The sequence below is a fragment of the Panulirus ornatus genome, chromosome 52, assembly GCF_036320965.1.
Source record: "Panulirus ornatus isolate Po-2019 chromosome 52, ASM3632096v1, whole genome shotgun sequence".
Classification (NCBI taxonomy): domain Eukaryota; kingdom Metazoa; phylum Arthropoda; class Malacostraca; order Decapoda; family Palinuridae; genus Panulirus; species Panulirus ornatus.
Genome location: NC_092275.1, coordinates 3,112,262 through 3,130,155, shown reverse-complemented (window position 1 = coordinate 3,130,155; position 17,894 = coordinate 3,112,262). Strand labels below are relative to the sequence as shown.

Below are 17,894 nucleotides of genomic sequence, written 5' to 3'. Positions count from 1 at the left end.
TTCTAGATAGTGATTGGTCTCGTCGCTGGAGTTGTGAAGCAGTTGGTTCTTGTGGAGTTGTAGTTTGTACCGATGGTATGCGTGGCAGGAAGTACAGACTATTAGCCAAAGTTAAGCAGTCGACCCTCACAGCACAAACCCCAAATGAGGGAGTACAAGGTTGGTTTTCTAATTGTGCTTATACTCTGACTTTGAGCTTATTACTTAAGTGCATAAATCAACACTCAGATTATCGACAGTATGCATACATGTTACTGAAAGGATAATTTCTGTAGAATTAATTTATTTTTTATTACCCACGATTGCCATTTCCCGTGTCAGTAAGGTAGCACTAGGAAATAGAGGAAGACTGGCCCATCCACGCACATACACAAATATCTACATGAACAGCCATACACGCACATATACATACATATACATATCATCATATACACATATACAGAGGAAAATGATTGGTTCTCAGTGAATGTAGGTTTGCGGCAGTGGTGTGTGATGTCTCCATGGTTGTTTAATTTGTTTATGGATGGGGTTGTTAGGGAGATGAATGCAAGAGTTTTGGAAAGAGGGGCAAGTATGCAGTCTGTTTTGGATGAGAGAGCTTGGGAAGTGTGTCAGTTGTTGTTCGCTGATGATACAGCACTGGTAGCTGATTCATGTGAGAAACTGCAGAAGCTGGTGACTGAGTTTGGTAGTGTGTGAAAGAAGAAAGTTGAGAGTACGTGTGAATAAGAACAAGGTTATTAGGTACAGTAGGGTTGAGGGTCAAGTCAATTGGGAGGTAAGTTTGAATGGAGAAAAACTGTAGGAAGTGAAGTATTTTAGATATCTGGGAGTAGATTTGGCAGCGGATGGAACTATGGAAGCGTAAGTGAATCATAGGGTGGGGGGAGGGGGCGAAAATTCTGGGAGCCTTGAAGAATGTTTGGAAGTCGAGAACATTATCTTGGAAAGCAAAAATGGGTATGTTTGAAGGAATAGTGGTTCCTACAATGTTATGTGGTTGCGAGGCGTGGGCTATGGATAGAGTTGTGCAGAGGAGGGTGGATGTGCTGGAAATGAGAAGTTTGAGGACAATATGTGGTGTGAGGTGGTTTGATCAAGTAGGTAATAATAGGGTAAGAGAGATGTGTGGTAATAAAAAGAGTGTGGTTGAGAGAGCAGAAAAGGGTGTATTGAAATGGTTTGGTCACATGGAGAGAATGAGTGAGGAAAGATTGACAAAGAGGATACATGTGTCAGAGGTGGAGGGAATGAGGAGAAGTGGGAGACCAAATTGGAGGTGGAAAGATGGAGTGAAATAGATTTTGAGTGATCGGGGCCTGAACATGCAGGAGGTTGAAAGGCATGCAAGGAATAGAGTGAATTGGAACGTTGTGGTATACCGGGGTCGACGTGCTGTCAATGGATTGAACCAGGGCATGTGAAGCATCTAGGGTAAACCATGGAAAGTTCTGTGGGGCCTGGATGTGGAAAGGGAGCTGTGGTTTCGGTGCATTATTACATGACAGCTAGAGACTGAGTGTGAACAAATGTGGCCTTTGTTGTCTTTTCCTAGCGCTAGCTACCTCGCACACATGAGGGGGGAGGGGGTTGTTATTTCATGTGTGGCAAGGTGGCGATGGGAATGAATAAAGGCAGACAGTATGAATTATGTACATGTGTATATATGTATATGTCTGTGTGTGTGTGTATATATATATATATATATATATATATATATATATATATATATATATATATATATATATATATGGTTTTTTTTTTTTTTTGCTTTGTCGCAGTCTCCCGCATTTGCGAGGTAGCGCAAGGAAACAGATGAAAGAAATGGCCCAACCCACCCCCATACACAATGTATATACATACACGTCCACACACGCAAATATACATACCTATACATCTCAATGTACACATATATATACACACACAGACACATACATATATACCCATGCACACAATTCACACTGTCTGCCTTTATTCATTCCCATTGCCACCTCGCCACACATGGAATACCATCCCCCTCCCCACTCATGTGTGCGAGGTAGCACAAGGAAAAGACAACAAAGGCCCCACTCGTTCACATTCAGTCTCTAGCTGTCATGCAATAATGTCCAAAACCACAGCTCCCTTTCCACATCCAGGCCCCACACAACTTTCCATGGTTTACCCCAGATCCTTCACATGCCCTGATTTAATCCACTGACAGCACGTCAACCCTGGTATACCACATCGATCCAATTCACTCTATTCCTTGCCCGCCTTTCACCCTCCTGCATGTTCAGGCCCCGATAACACAAAATCTTTTTCACTCCATCTTTCCACCTCCAATTTGGTCTCCCACTTCACCTCGTTCCCTCCACCTCCGACACATATATCCTCTAGGTCAATCTTTCCTCACTCATTCTCTCCATGTGCCCAAACCATTTCAAAACACCCTCTTCTGCTCTCTCAACCACGCTCTTTTTATTTCCACACATCTCTCTTACCCTTACATTACTTACTCGATCAAACCACCTCACACCACACATTGTCCTCAAACATCTCATTTCCAGCACATCCACCCTCCTGCGCACAACTCTATCCATAGCCCACGCCTCACAACCATACAACATTGTTGGAACCACTATTCCTTCAAACATACCCATTTTTGCTTTCCGAGATAATGTTCTCGACTTCCACACATTCTTCAAGGCTCCCAGGATTTTCGCCCCCTCCCCCACCCTATGATTCACTTCCGCTTCCATGGTTCCATCCGCTGCCAGATCCACTCCCATATATCTAAAACACTTTATTTCCTCCAGTTTTTCTCCATTCAAACTTACCTCCCAATTGACTTGACCCTCAACCCTACTGTACCTAATAACCTTGCTCTTATTCACATTTGCTCTTAACTTTCTTCTTTCACACACTTTACCAAACTCAGTCACCAGCTTCTGCAGTTTCTCACATGAATCAGCCACCAGCGCTGTGTCATCAGCGAACAACAACTGACTCACTTCCCAAGCTCTCTCATCCACAAAAGACTTCATACTTGCCCCTCTTTCCAAAACTCTTGCATTCACCTCCCTAACAACCCCATCCATAAACAAATTAAACAACCATGGAGACATCACACACCCCTGCCACAAACCTACATTCACTGTGAACCAATCACTTTCCTCTCTTCCTACATGTACACATCCCTTGCATCCTCCATCCTCGATAAAAACTTTTCACTGCTTCTAACAACTTGCCTCCCACACCATATATTCTTAATACCTTCCACAGAGCATCTCTATCAACTCTATCATATGCCTTCTCCAGATCCATAAATGCTACATACAAATCCATTTGCTTTTCTAAGTATTTCTCACATACATTCTTCAAAGCAAACACCTGATCCACACATCCTCTACCACATCTGAAACCACACTGCTCTTCCCCAATCTGATGCTCTGTTCATGCCTTCCCCCTCTCAATCAATACCCTCCCATATAATTTACCAGGAATACTCAACAAACTTATACCTCTGTAATTTTAGCACTCACTCTTATCCCCTTTGCCTTTGTACAATGGCACTATGCACGCATTCTGCCAATCCTCAGGCACCTCACCATGAGTCATACATACATTGAATAACCTTACCAACCAATCAGCAATACAGTCACCCCCTTTTTTAATAAATTCCACTGCAATACCATCCAAACCTGCTGCCTTGCTGGCTTTCATCTTCCGCAAAGCTTTTGCTACCTCTTCTCTGTTTACCAAATCATTTTTCCTAACCCTCTCACTTTGCACACCACCTCGACCAAAACACCCTATATCTGCCACTCTATCATCAAACACATTCAACAAACCTTCAAAATACTCGCTCCATCTCCTTCTCACATCACCACTACTTGTTATCACCTCCCCATTAGCACCCTTCACTGAAGTTCCCATTTGCTCCCTTGTCTTATGCACTTTATTTACCTCCTTCCAGACCATCTTTTTCTTCTCCCTAAAATTTAATGATACTCTCTCACCCCAACTCTCATTTGCCCTCTTTTTCACCTCTTGCACCTTTCTCTTGACCTCCTGTCTCTTTCTTTTATACATCTCCCACTCAATTGCATTTAATCCCTGGAAAAATCGTCTAAATGCCTCTCTCTTCTCTTTCACTAATAATCTTACTTCTTCATTCCACCACTCAATACCCTTTCTAATCAACCCACCTCCCACGCTTCTCATGCCACAAGCATCTTTTGCACACTCCATCACTGATTCCCTAAATACATCCCATTCCTCCCCCACTCCCCTTACTTCCATTGTTCTCACCTTTTTCCATTCTGTACTCAGTCTCTCCTGGTACTTCCTCACACAAGTCTCCTTCCCAAGCTCACTTACTCTCACCACCCTCTTCACCCCAACATTCACTCTTCTTTTCTGAAAACCCCTACAAATCTTCACCTTAGCCTCCACAAGATAATGATCAGACATCCCTCCAGTTGCACCTCTCAGCACATTAACATCCAAAAGTCTCTCTTTCACGCGCCTGTCAATTAACACGTAATCCAGTAACGCTCTCTGGTCATCTCTCCTACTTACGTATACATACGTGTATCTCGCTTTTTAAACCATCACACACCCCTGCCGCAAACCTACATTCACTGAGAACCAATCACTTTCCTCTCTTCCTACACGTACACATGCCTTACATCCTCGATAAAAACTTTTCACTGCTTCTAACAACTTGCCTCCCACACCATATATTCTTAATACCTTCCACAGAGCATCTCTATCAACTCTATCATATGCCTTCTCCAGATCCATAAATGCTACATACAAATCCATTTGCTTTTCTAAGTATTTCTCACATACATTCTTCAAAGCAAACACCTGATCCACACATCCTCTACCACTTCTGAAACCACACTGCTCTTCCCCAATCTGATGCTCTGTACATGCCTTCACCCTCTTAATCAATACCCTCCCATATAATTTACCAGGAATACTCAACAAACTTATACCTCTGTAATTTTAGCACTCACTCTTATCCCCTTTGCCTTTGTACAATGGCACTATGCACGCATTCCGCCAATCCTCAGGCACCTCACCATGAGTCATACATACATTAAATAACCTTACTAACTAGTCAATAATACAGTCACCCCCTTTTTTGATAAATTCCACTGCAATACCATCCAAACCTGCTGCCTTGCCGGCTTTCATGTTCCGCAAAGCTTTTACTACCTCTTCTCTGTTTACCAAATCATTTTCCCTAACCCTCTCACTTTGCACACCACCTCGACCAAAACACCCTATATCTGCCACTCTATCATCAAACACATTCAACAAACCTTCAAAATACTCACTCCATCTCCTTCTCACATCACCACTACTTGTTATCACCTCCCCATTTGCGACCTTCACTGAAGTTCCCATTTGCTCCCTTGTCTTACGCACTTTATTTACCTCCTTCCAGAACATCTTTTTATTCTCCCTAATATTTAATGATACTCTCTCACCCCAACACTCATTTGCCCTCTTTTTCACCTCTTGCACCTTTCTCTTGACCTCCTGTCTCTTTCTTTTATACATCTCCCACTCAATTGTATTTTTTCCCTGCAAAAATCGTCCAAATGCCTCTCTCTTCTCTTTCACTAATAATCTTACTTCTTCATCCCACCACTCACTACCCTTTCTAATCAACCCACCTCCCACTCTTCTCATGCCACAAACATCTTTTGTGCAATCCATCACTGATTCCCTAAATACATCCCATTCCTCCCCACTCCCCTTACTTCCATTGTTCTCACCTTTTTCCATTCTGTACTCAGTCTCTCCTGGTACTTCCTCACACAAGTCTCCTTCCCAATCTCACTTACTCTCATCACCCTCTTCACCCCAACATTCACTCTTCTTTTCTGAAAACCCATACAAATCTTCACCTTATCCTCCACAAGATAATGATCAGACATCCCTCCAGTTGCACCTCTCAGCACATTAACATCCAAAAGTCTCTCTTTTGCACGCCAGTCAATTAACACGTAATCCAATAACGCTCTCTGGCCATCTCTCCTACTTACATACGTATACTTATGTATATCTCGCTTTTTAAACCAGGTATTCCCAATCACCAGTCCTTTTTCAGCACATAAATCTACAAGCTCTTCACCATTTCCATTTACAACACTGAACACCCCATGTATACCAATTATTCCCTCAACTGCCACATTACTCACCTTTGCATTCAAATCACCCATCACTATAACCCGGTCTCATGCATCAAAACCGCTAACACACTCATTAAGCTGCTCCCAAAACACTTGCCTCTCATGATCTTTCTTCTCATGCCCAGGTGCATAAATAATAATAATAATAATAAATAACATACACAGACACATACATATATACACCTGTACATATTCATATCGGGAGCGGGGGGCCAGAAATCCTCCCCTCCTTGTATTTTTTTAACTTTCTAAAATGGGAAACAGAAGAAGGAGTCACGCGGGGAGTGCTCATCCTCCTCGAAGGCTCAGACTGGGGTGTCTAAATGTGTGTGGATGTAACCAAGATGTGAAAAAAGGAGAGATAGGTGGTATGTTTGAGCAAAGGAACCTGGATGTTTTGGCTCTGAGTGAAACGAAGCTCAAGGGTAAAGGGGAAGAGTGGTTTGGGAATGTCTTGGGAGTAAAGTCAGGGGTAAGTGACAGGACAAGAGCAAGGGAAGGAGTAGCAGTACTCCTGAAACAGGAGTTGTAGGAGCATGTGATAGAATGTAAGAAAGTAAATTCTCGATTAATATGGGTAAAACTGAAAGTTGATGGAGAGAGATGGGTGATTATTAGTGCATATGCACCTGCCCATTAGAAGAAAGATCATGAGAGGCAAGTGTTTTGGGAGCAGCTGAATGAGTGTGTTAGTGGTTTTGATGCACAAGACCGGGTTATAGTGATGGGTGATTTGAATGCAAAGGTGAGTAATGTGGCAGTTGAGGGAATAATTGGTATACATGGGGTGTTCAGTGTTGTAAATGGAAATGTTGAAGAGCTTGTAGACTTATGTGCTGAAAAAGGAGTGGTGATTGGGAATACTTGGTTTAAAAAGCAAGATATACATAAGTATACATCTGTAAGTAGGAGAGATGGCCAGAGAGCGTTATTGGATTACGTGTTAATTGATAGGCGCGTGAAAGAGAGACTTTTGGACGTTAATGTGCTGAGAGGTGCAACTGAAGGGATGTCTGATCATTATCTTGTGGAGGCTAAGGTGAAGATTTGTATGGGTTTTCAGAAAAGAAGAGTGAATGTTGGGGTGATGAGGGTGATGAGAGTAAGTGAGCTTGGGAAGGAGACTTGTGTGAGGAAGTACCAGGAGAGACTGAGTACAGAATGGAAAAAGGTGAGAACAATGGAAGTAAGGGGAGTGGGGAGGAATGGGATGTATTTAGGGAATCAGTGATGGATTGTGCAAAAGATGCTTATGGCATGAGAAGAGTGGGAGGTGGTTTGATTAGAAAGGGTAGTGAGTGGCGGGATGAAGAAGTAAGATTATTAGTGAAAGAGAAGAGAGAGGCATTTGGACGATTTTTGCAGGGAAAAAATGCAGTTGAGTGGGAGATGTATAAAAGAAAGAGACAGGAGGTCAAGAGAAAGGTGCAAGAGGTGAAAAAAAGGGCAAATGAGAGTTGGGGTGAGAGAGTATCATTAAATATTAGGGAGAATAAAAAGATGTTCTGGAAGGAGGTCAATAAAGTGCATAAGACAAGGGAGCAAATGGGAACTTCAGTGAAGGTCGCAAATGGGGAGGTGATAACAAGTAGTGGTGATGTGAAAAGGAGATGGAGTGAGTATTTTGAAGGTTTGTTGAATGTGTTTGATGATAGAGTGGCAGATATAGGGTGTTTTGGTCGAGGTGGTGTGTAAAGTGAGAGGGTTAGGGAAAATGATTTGGTAAACAGAGAAGAGGTAGTAAAAGCTTTGCGGAAGATGAAAGCCGGCAAGGCAGCAGGTTTGGATGGTACTGCAGTGGAATTTATTAAAAAAGGGGGTGACTGTATTATTGACTGGTTAGTAAGGTTATTTAATGTATGTATGACTCATGGTGAGGTGCCTGAGGATTGGCGGAATGCGTGCATAGTGCCATTGTACAAAGGCAAAGGGGATAAGAGTGAGTGCTCAAATTACAGAGGTATAAGTTTGTTGAGTATTCCTGGTAAATTATATGGGAGGGTATTGATTGAGAGGGGGAAGGCATGTACAGAGCATCAGATTGGGGAAGAGCAGTGTGGTTTCAGAAGTTGTAGAGGATGTGTGGATCATGTGTTTGCTTTGAAGAATGTATGTGAGAAATACTTAGAAAAGCAAATGGATTTGTATGTAGCATTTATGGATCTGGAGAAGGCATATGATAGAGTTGATAGAGATGCTCTGTGGAAGGTATTAAGAATATATGGTGTGGGAGGCAAGTTGTTAGAAGCAGTGAAAAGATTTTATCGAGGATGTAAGGCTTGTGTATATGTAGGAAGAGAGGAAAGTGATTGGTTCTCAGTGAATGTAGGTTTGCGGCAGGGGTGTGTGATGTCTCCATGGTTGTTTAATTTGTTTATGGATTGGGTTGTTAGGGAGGTGAATGCAAGAGTTTTGGAAAGAGGGGCAAGTATGAAGTCTGTTTTGGATGAGAGAGCTTGGGAAGTGAGTCAGTTGTTGTTCGCTGATGATACAGCGCTGGTGGCTGATTCATGTGAGAAACTGCAGAAGCTGGTGACTGAGTTTGGTAAAGTTTGTGAAAGAAGAAACTTAAGAGTAAATGTGAATAAGAGCAAGGTTATTAGGTACAGTAGGGTTGAGGGTCAAGTCAATTGGGAGGTAAGTTTGAATGGAGAAAAACTGGAGGAAGTAAAGTGTTTTAGATATCTGGGAGTGGATCTGGCAGCGGATGGAACCATGGAAGCGGAAGTGGATCATGGGGTGGGGGAGGGGGCGAAAATTCTGGGAGCCTTGAAGAATGTGTGGAAGTCGAGAACATTATTTCGGAAAGCAAAAATGGTTATGTTTGAAGGAATATTGGTTCCAACAATGTTGTATGGTTGCGAGGCGTGGGCTGTGGATAGAGTTGTGCGCAGGAGGATGGATGTGCTGGAAATGAGATGTTTGAGGACAATGTGTGGTGTGAGGTGGTTTGATCGAGTAAGTAACGTAAGGGTAAGAGAGATGTGTGGAAATAAAAAGAGTGTGGTTAAGAGAGCAGAAGAGGGTGTTTTGAAATGGTTTGGGCACATGGAGAGAATGAGTGAGGAAAGATTGACCAAGAGGATATATGTGTCGGAGGTGGAGGGAACGAGGAGAAGTGGGAGACCAAATTGGAGCTGGAAAGATGGAGTGAAAAAGATTTTGTGTGATCGGGGCCTGAAAATGCAGGAGGGTGAAAGGAGGGCAAGGAATAGAGTGAATTGGATCGATGTGGTATACCGGGGTTGACGTGCTGTCGGTGGATTGAATCAGTGCATGTGAAGCATCTGGGGTAAACCATGGAAAGCTGCGTAGGTATGTATTTTTGCGTGTGTGGACGTATGTATATACATGTGTATGGGGGTGGGTTGGGCCATTTCTTTCGTATGTTTCCTTGCGCTACCTCGCAAACGCGGGAGACAGCGACAAAGCAAAAAAAAAAAAAAAAATATTCATACTTCCTTGCCATCATCCATTTCTGGCTTGACACCTCCCCACAGGAAACAGCATCACAACCCCCTGCTTTAGCGAAGTAGCACCAGGAAAACAGACAAAAAAGCCACATTTGTTCACAGTCACTCTCTAGCTGTTATGTGTAATGCAAGAAACCACAGCTCCCTATCCACATCTCAGCCTCAGAGAACATTCTGGTTTACCCCAGACATTTCACATGCCCTGGTTCAGTTCATTTACAGCATGTTGACCCCAGTATACCATATCATTCAAGTTCACCCTATTCCTTGCATGCCTCTCACCCTCCTGTATGTTCAGGCCCCGATTGCACTAAACCTTTTTCACATCATCCTTCCATCTCCAGTTTGGTCTCCTGTTTCTCCTTGTTCCTTCAAACTCTAACACATATATCCTCTTTGTCAGTCTTTCCTCACTCATTCTTTCCATATGTCCAAACCATTTCAACACCCTCTTCTGCTCTCTCAACCACATTCCCTCTTATTTCCAGATATCTCTCTTACCCTTTCATTACTTACTCGATCAAACCACCTCACACCACATATTATCCCAAACATTTCTTTTCCAATATATCCACCCTCCTCCGTACAACACTATCTATAGCCCATGCCTTGCAACCATATGATATCACTGAAACTACTATTCCTTCAAACATATCCATTTTTCCTCCAAGAGGTTCTCTCCTTCCACACATTTTTCATCGCTCCCCTATCCCCTATCCCTGGGAATAAGGGAGAAAGAATACTTCCCACGCATTCCCCGCATATCGTAGAAGGCAGATAAAGGGGATGAGAGCGAATGGCTAGAAACCCTCCCCTCCTTGTATTTAAACTTTCTAGAAGGGGAAACAGAAGGAGTCATGCGGGGAGTGCTCATCCTCCTCGAAGGCTCAGATTGGGGTGTCTAAATGTGCGTGGATGTAACCATGATCAGAAAATGGGAGAGATAGGTGGTATGTTTGGGGAAAGGAACTTGGATGCTTTGGTTCTGAGTGAAATGAAGCTTAAGGGGAAAGGGGAAGAGTGGTTTGGGAATGTCTTGGGAGTAAAGTCAGGGGTTGGTGAGAGGACAAGAGAAAAGAAAGGAGTAGCACTACTCCTGACAGTTGTGGGAGAATGTGATAAAGTGTAAGAAAGTAAACTCTAAATTGATTTGGATAAAACTGAAAGCAGATGGAGAGAGATGGGTGATTATTGGTGCCTATGCACCTGTTCACGAGAAGAAAGATCATGAGAGAAAAGTGTTTTGGGAGCAGCTGAGTGAGTGTGTTAGCAGTTTTGATGCACGAGACCGGGTTATAGTGATGGGTGATTTGAATGGAAAGGTAAGTAATGTGGTAGTTGAGGGAATAATTGGTGTGCATGGGGTGTTCTGTGTTGTAAATGGAAATGGTGAAGGGCATGTAGATTTGTGTGGTGGAAAAAGGACAGGGAATTGGGAATACCTGGTTTGAAAATAGAGATATACATAAGTATACTTATGTAAGTAGGAGAGATGGCCAGAGAGCGTAATTGGATTATGTGTTAATTGATAGTCACGTGAAAGAGAGACTTTTAGATATTAATGTACTGGGAAGGGCAACTAGAGGGATGTCTGATCATTGTCTTGAGGAGGTGAAGGTGAAGATTTGCAGAGGTTTTCAGAAAAGGAGAGAGAATGTTGGGATGAAGAGAGTGTTGAGAGTAAGTGAGCTTGGGAAGGAGACTTGTGTGAGGAAGTACCAGGAGAGATTGAGTGCAGAAGGGAAAAAGGTGAGAGCAAGTGACGTAAGGGGAGTGGGGGAGGAATAGGATGTATTTAGGGAAGCAGTGATGCTTGCGTAAAAGATGCTTGTGGCATGAGAAAGTTGGGAGGTGGGCAGATTAGAAAGGGTAGTGAGTGGTGGGTTTAAGAAGTAAGATTGTTATCAAAAGAGAAGAGAGAGGCTTTTGGACAATTCTTGCAGGGGAGTAGTACACATGATGGAGAGATGATTAAAAGAAAGAGGCAGGAGGTCAAGAGAAAGGTGCAACATGTGAAAAATAAGGCAAGTGAGAGTTGGGGTCAGAGAGTATCGTGTAAATTTTAGGGAGAATGGAAAGATGTTTTGGAAGGAGATGAATAAAGTGCGTAAGACAAGAGAACAAATGGGAACATTGGTGAAGGGGGCTAATGGGGAGGTAATAACAAGTACTGGTGATGTGAGAAGGAGATGGAGTGAGTATTTTCAAGGTTTGTTGAATGTGTTAGATGATAGAGTGACAGATATAGGGTGTTTTGGTCGAGGTGGTGTGCAAAGTGAGAGAGTCAGGGAGAATAGTTTGGTAAACCGAGAAGAGGTAGTGAAAGCTTTACGGAAGATGAAAGCTGGCAAGGCGGCGGGTTTTGATGGTGTTGCAGGGGAATTTATTAAAAAAGGGGGTGACTGTGTTGTTGAGTGGTTGATGAGGATATTCAGTGTATGTATGACTCATGGTGAAGTGCCTGAGGATTGGTGCAATGCATGCATAGTTCCATTGTACAAAGACAAAGGGAATAAGGGTGAGTGTTCAAATTACAGAGGTATAAGTTTGTTGAGTATTCCTGGGAAATTATTTAGGAGGATATTGATTGAGAGGGTGAAGGCATGTACAGAGCATCAGATTGGGGAAGAGGTGTGTGGTTTGAGAAGTGGTAGAGGATATGCAGATCTGCTGTTTGCTTTGAAGAAGGTATGCGAGAAATACTTAGGGAAAACAATCGGATTTGTATGTAGCATTCCTGGATCAGGAGAAGGCATATGATAGAGTTGATAGAGATGCTCTCTGCAAGGTATTAAGAGTATATGGTGTGGGAGGCAAGTTGCTAGGAGCAGTGAAAAGTTTTTATCGAGGATGCAAGGCATGTGTATAAGTAGGAAGAGAGGAAAGTGATTGGTTCCCAGTGAATGTCAATTTGTCGCTAGTTTGCTTGATGTCTCCATGGTTGTTTAATTTGTTTATGGATGGAGTAGTTAGGGAGGTGAATGCAAGAGTTTTGGAGAGAGGGACAAATATGCAGTCTGTTGTGGATGAGAGAGCTTGGGAAGTGAGTCAGTTGTTGTTCGCTGATGATACAGTGCTGGTGGCTGATTTGGGTGAGAAACTGCAGATGCTGGTGACTGAGTTTGGTAAAGTGTGTGAAAGAAGAAAGCTGAGAGTAAATGTAAATATGAGCAAGGTTATTAAGTTCTGTAGGATGGAACCATAAAAGTGGAAGTGAGTCACAGGGTGCGGGAGGGGGTGAAGGTTCTGGGAACGTTGAAGAATATGTGGAAGGTGAGAACGTTGTCTTGGAGAGCAAAAATGGGTATGTTTGAAGGAATAGTGGTGCCAGTAATGCTATATGGTTGCAAAGCATAGGCTATAGGGTTCTGCGGAGGAGGATGGATGTGTTGGAAATGAGATGTTTGAGGACAATATGTGGTGTGAGGTGGTTTGATTGAGTAAGTAATGAAAGGGTAAGAGAGATGTGTGGTAATAAAATGAGTGGTTGAGAGAGCAGAAGAGGGTGTATTGAAATGGTTTGGTCACATGGAGAGAATGAGTGAGGAAAGATTAACAAAGAGGATATATGTGTCAGAGGTGGAGGGAACGAGGAGAAGTGGGAGACCAAATTGGAGATGGAAGGATGGAGTGAAAAAGATTTTGAGCGATCGGGGCCTGAAATGCAGAAGGTGAAAGGTGTGCAAGGAATAGAGTGAATTGGAACGATGTGGTATGCCAGTGTCGATGTGCATGTCACTGGATTGTGAAGCATTTGGGGTAAACCATGGAAAGTTTTGTGGGGCCTGGATGTGTAAAGGGAGTTGTGGTTTATGTGCATTACACATGACAGCAAGAGACTGTACTACCTCATGTGTGCGGAGGGGAGGGTGGTGCCATTTCATGTGTGGCTGGGTTGCAACAGAAATAGCTGAGGACAGCAAGTATGTACATGTACATATATGTATATGTCTGTGTATGTATATGTATATATGCGTTGAAATGTATTGGTATGTATATGTGCGTATGTGGGCGTGTATTTATATATTTGTATGTGGGTGGGTTGGGCCATTCTTTCGTCTGTTTCCTTGCACTACCTCACTATTGCATGAGACAGCGACAAAGTATAATATATATATATATATATATATATATATATATATATATATATATATATATATATATTTTTTTTTTTTTTTTTTTTTTTTTTTTTATACTTTGTCGCTGTCTCCCGCGTTTGCGAGGTAGCGCAAGGAAACAGACGAAAGAAATGCCCCCCCCCCCCATACACATGTACATACACACGTCCACACACGCAAATATACATACCTACACAGCTTTCCATGGTTTACCCCAGACGCTTCACATGCCTTGCTTCAATCCACTGACAGCACGTCAACCCCTGTATACCACATGACTCCAATTCACTCTATTTCTTGCCCTCCTTTCACCCTCCTGCATGTTCAGGCCCCGATCACACAAAATCTTTTTCACTCCATCTTTCCACCTCCAATTTGGTCTCCCTCTTCTCCTCGTTCCCTCCACCTCCGACACATATATCCTCTTGGTCAATCTCTCCTCACTCATTCTCTCCATGTGCCCAAACCATTTCAAAACACCCTCTTCTGCTCTCTCAACCACGCTCTTTTTATTTCCACACATCTCTCTTACCCTTACGTTACTTACTCGCTCAAACCACCTCACACCACACATTGTCCTCAAACATCTCATTTCCAGCACATCCATCCTCCTGCGCACATCTCTATCCATAGCCCACGCCTCGCAACCATACAGCATTGTTGGTACCACTATTCCCTCAAACATACCCATTTTTGCTTTCCGAGATAATGTTCTCGACTTCCACACATTTTTCAAGGCTCCCAAAATTTTCGCCCCCTCCCCCACCCTATGATCCACTTCCGCTTCCATGGTTCCATCCGCTGACAGATCCACTCCCAGATATCTAAAACACTTCACTTCCTCCAGTTTTTCTCCATTTCAAACTCACCTCCCAATTGACTTGACCCTCACCCCTACTGTACCTAATAACCTTGCTCTTATTCACATTTACTCTCAACTTTCTTCTTCCACACACTTTACCAAACTCAGTCACCAGCTTCTGCAGTTTCTCACATGAATCAGCCACCAGCGCTGTATCATGCAAAGGTGAGTAATGTGGCAGTTGATGGAATAATTGGTATACATGGGGTGTTCAGTGTTGTAAATGGAAGTGGTGAAGAGCTTGTAGATTTATGTGCTGAAAAAGGACTGGTGGTTGGGAAAACCTGATTTTAAAAGCGAGATATACATAAGTACACGTATGTAAGTAGGAGAGATGGCCAGAGAGTGTTTTTGGATTACATGTTAATTGACAGGCGTGCGAAAGAGAGACTTTTGGATGTTAATGTGCTGAGAGATGCAACTGGAGGGATGTCTGATCATTATCTTGTGGAGGCGAAGGTGAAGATTTGTAGGGGTTTTCAGAAAGGAAGAGAGAATGTTGGGGGAAGAGGGTGGTGAGAGTAAGTGAGCTTTGGAAGGAGACCTGTGTGAGGAAGTACCAGGAGAGACTGAGTACAGAATGGAAAAAGGTGAGAACAAAGGAGGTAAGGGGAGTGGGGGAGGAATGGGATGTATTTAGGGAAGCATTGATGGCTTGCGCAAAAGAAGCTTGTGGCATGAGAAGTGTGGAAGGTGGGCAGATTAGAAAGGGTAGTGAGTGGTGGGATGAAGAAGTAACATTATTAGTGAAAGAGAAGAGAGAGGCATTTGGATGATTTTTGCAGGAAAAAAATGCAAATGAGTGGGAGATGTATAAAAGAAAGAGACTGGAGGTCAAGAGAAAGGTGCAAGAGGTGAAAAAGAGGGCAAATGAGAGTTAGGGTGAGAGAGTATCATTAAATTATAGGGAGAATAAAAAGATGTTCCGTAAGGAGGTAAATAAAGTGCATAAGACAAGGGAGCAAATGGGAACTTCAGTGAAGGGGGCAAATGGGGAGGTGGTAACAAGTAGTGGTGATGTAAGAAGGAGATGGAGTGAGTATTTTGAAGGTTTGTTGAATGTGTTTGATGATAGAGTTGCAGGTATAGGGTGTTTTGGTCGAGGTGGTGTGCAAAGTGAGAGGGTTAGGGAGAATAGTTAGGGAGAATAGATTTGGTAAACAGAGAAGAGGTAGTAAAAGCTTTGCGATGATGAAAGCCGGCAAGGCAGCAGGTTTGGATGGTATTGCAGTGGAATTTATTAAAAAAGGGGGTGACTATGTTGTTGACTGGTTGGTAAGAATATTTAATGTATGCATGATTCATGGTGAGGTGCCTGAGGATTGGCGAAATGCGTGTATAGTGCCATTGTATAAAGGCAAAGGGGATAAGAGTGAGTGCTCAAATTACAGAGGTATAAGTTTGTTGAGTATTCCTGGTAAATTATATGGGAGGGTATTGATTGAGAGGGTGAAGGCATGTACAGAGCATCAGATTGGGAAGAGCTGTGTGGTTTCAGAAGTGGTAGAGGATGTGTGGATCATGTGTTTGCTTTGAAGAATGTATGTGAGAAATACTTAGAAAAGCAAATGGATTTGTATGTAGCATTTATGGATCTGGAGAAGGCATATGATAGAGTTGATAGAGATGCTCTGTGGAAGGTATTAAGAATATATGGTGTGGGAGGCAAGTTGTTAGAAGCAGTGAAAAGTTTTTATCGAGGATGTAAGGCATGTGTATATGTAGGAAGAGAGGAAAGTGATTGGTTCTCAGTGAATGTAGGTTTGCGGCAGGGGTGTGTGATGTCTCCATGGTTGTTTAATTTGTTTATGGATGGGGTTGTTAGGGAGGTGAATGCAAGAGTTTTGGAAAGAGGGGCAAGTATGGAGTCTGTTTTGGATGAGAGAGCCTGGGAAGTGAGTCAGTTGTTGTTAGCTGATGATACAGCGCTGGTGGCTGATTCATGTGAGAAACTGCAGAAGCTGGTGACTGAGTTTGGTAAAGTGTGTGAAAGAAGAAAGTTAAGAGTAAACGTGAATAAGAGCAAGGATATTAGGTACAGTAGGGTTGAGGGTCAAGTCAATTGTGAGGTAAGTTTGAATGGAGAAAAACTGGAGGAAGTAAAGTGTTTTAGATATCTGGGAGTGGATCTGGCAGCGGATGGAACCATGGAAGCGGAAGTGAATCATAGGGTAGGGGAGGGGGCGAAAATCCTGGGAGCCTTGAAGAATGTGTGGAAGTCGAGAACATTATCTCGGAAAGCAAAAATGGGTATTTTGAAGGAATAGTGGTTCCAACAATGTTGTATGGTTGCAAGGCGTGGGCTATGGATAGAGTAGTGCGCAGGAGGGTGGATGTGCTGGAAATGAGATGTTTGAGGACAATGTGTGGTGTGAGGTGGTTTGATCGAGTAAGTAATGTAAGTGTAAGAGAGATGTGTGGAAATAAAAAGAGCGTGGTTGAGAGAGCTGAAGAGGGTGTTTTGAAATGGTTTGGGCACATGGAGAGAATGAGTGAGGAAAGATTGACCAAGAGGATATATGTGTCGGAGGTGGAGGGGACGAGGGGAAGTGGGACACCAAATTGGAGGTGGAAAGATGGAGTGAAAAAGATTTTGAGTGATCGGAGCCTGAACATGCAGGAGGGTGAAAGGCGTGCAAGGAATAGAGTGAATTGGATCGATGTGGTATACCGGGGTTGACGTGCTGTCAATGGATTGAATCAGAGCATGTGAAGCGTCTGAGGTAAACCATGGAAAGTTCTGTGGGGCGTGGATGTGGAAAGGGAGCTGTGGTTTCGGGTATTATTGCATGACAGCTTGAGACTGAGTGTGAACGAATGTGGCCTTTGTTGTCCTTTCCTAGCGCTACCTCGCACACATGAGGGGGAGGGGGATGTTATTCCATGTGTGGCGGGGTGGCGATGGGAATGAATAAAGGCAGATAGTGTGAATTTTGTGCATGTGTATATATGTATATGTCTGTGTGTGTATATATGCGTGTACATTGGGATGTATGGGTATGTATATTTGCATGTGTGGACATGTATGTATATACATGTGCATAGGGGTGGGTTAGGCCATTTCTTTTGTCTGTTTCCTTGCGCTACCTCGCAAACGCGGGAGACAGCGACAAAGCAAAATAAATAAATAAATGAATATATTATATATATATATATATATATATATATATATATATATATATATATATATATATATATATATATATATATATATATACAGCGCTGGTGGCTGATTCATGTGAGAAACTGC

General features: G+C 42.9%; 1 protein-coding gene across 1 annotated transcript in view; it reads left to right on the top strand.

The window, feature by feature from the left end:
• The window catches only part of LOC139764960 (intermembrane lipid transfer protein VPS13A-like), a 1,504,808-nt gene that overhangs the window by 868,269 nt on the left and 618,645 nt on the right, over positions 1-17,894 (top strand). Inside the window, 1 exon segment of the mRNA XM_071692018.1 lies at positions 7-159. Coding sequence (XP_071548119.1) covers positions 7-159 — 153 coding nt within the window.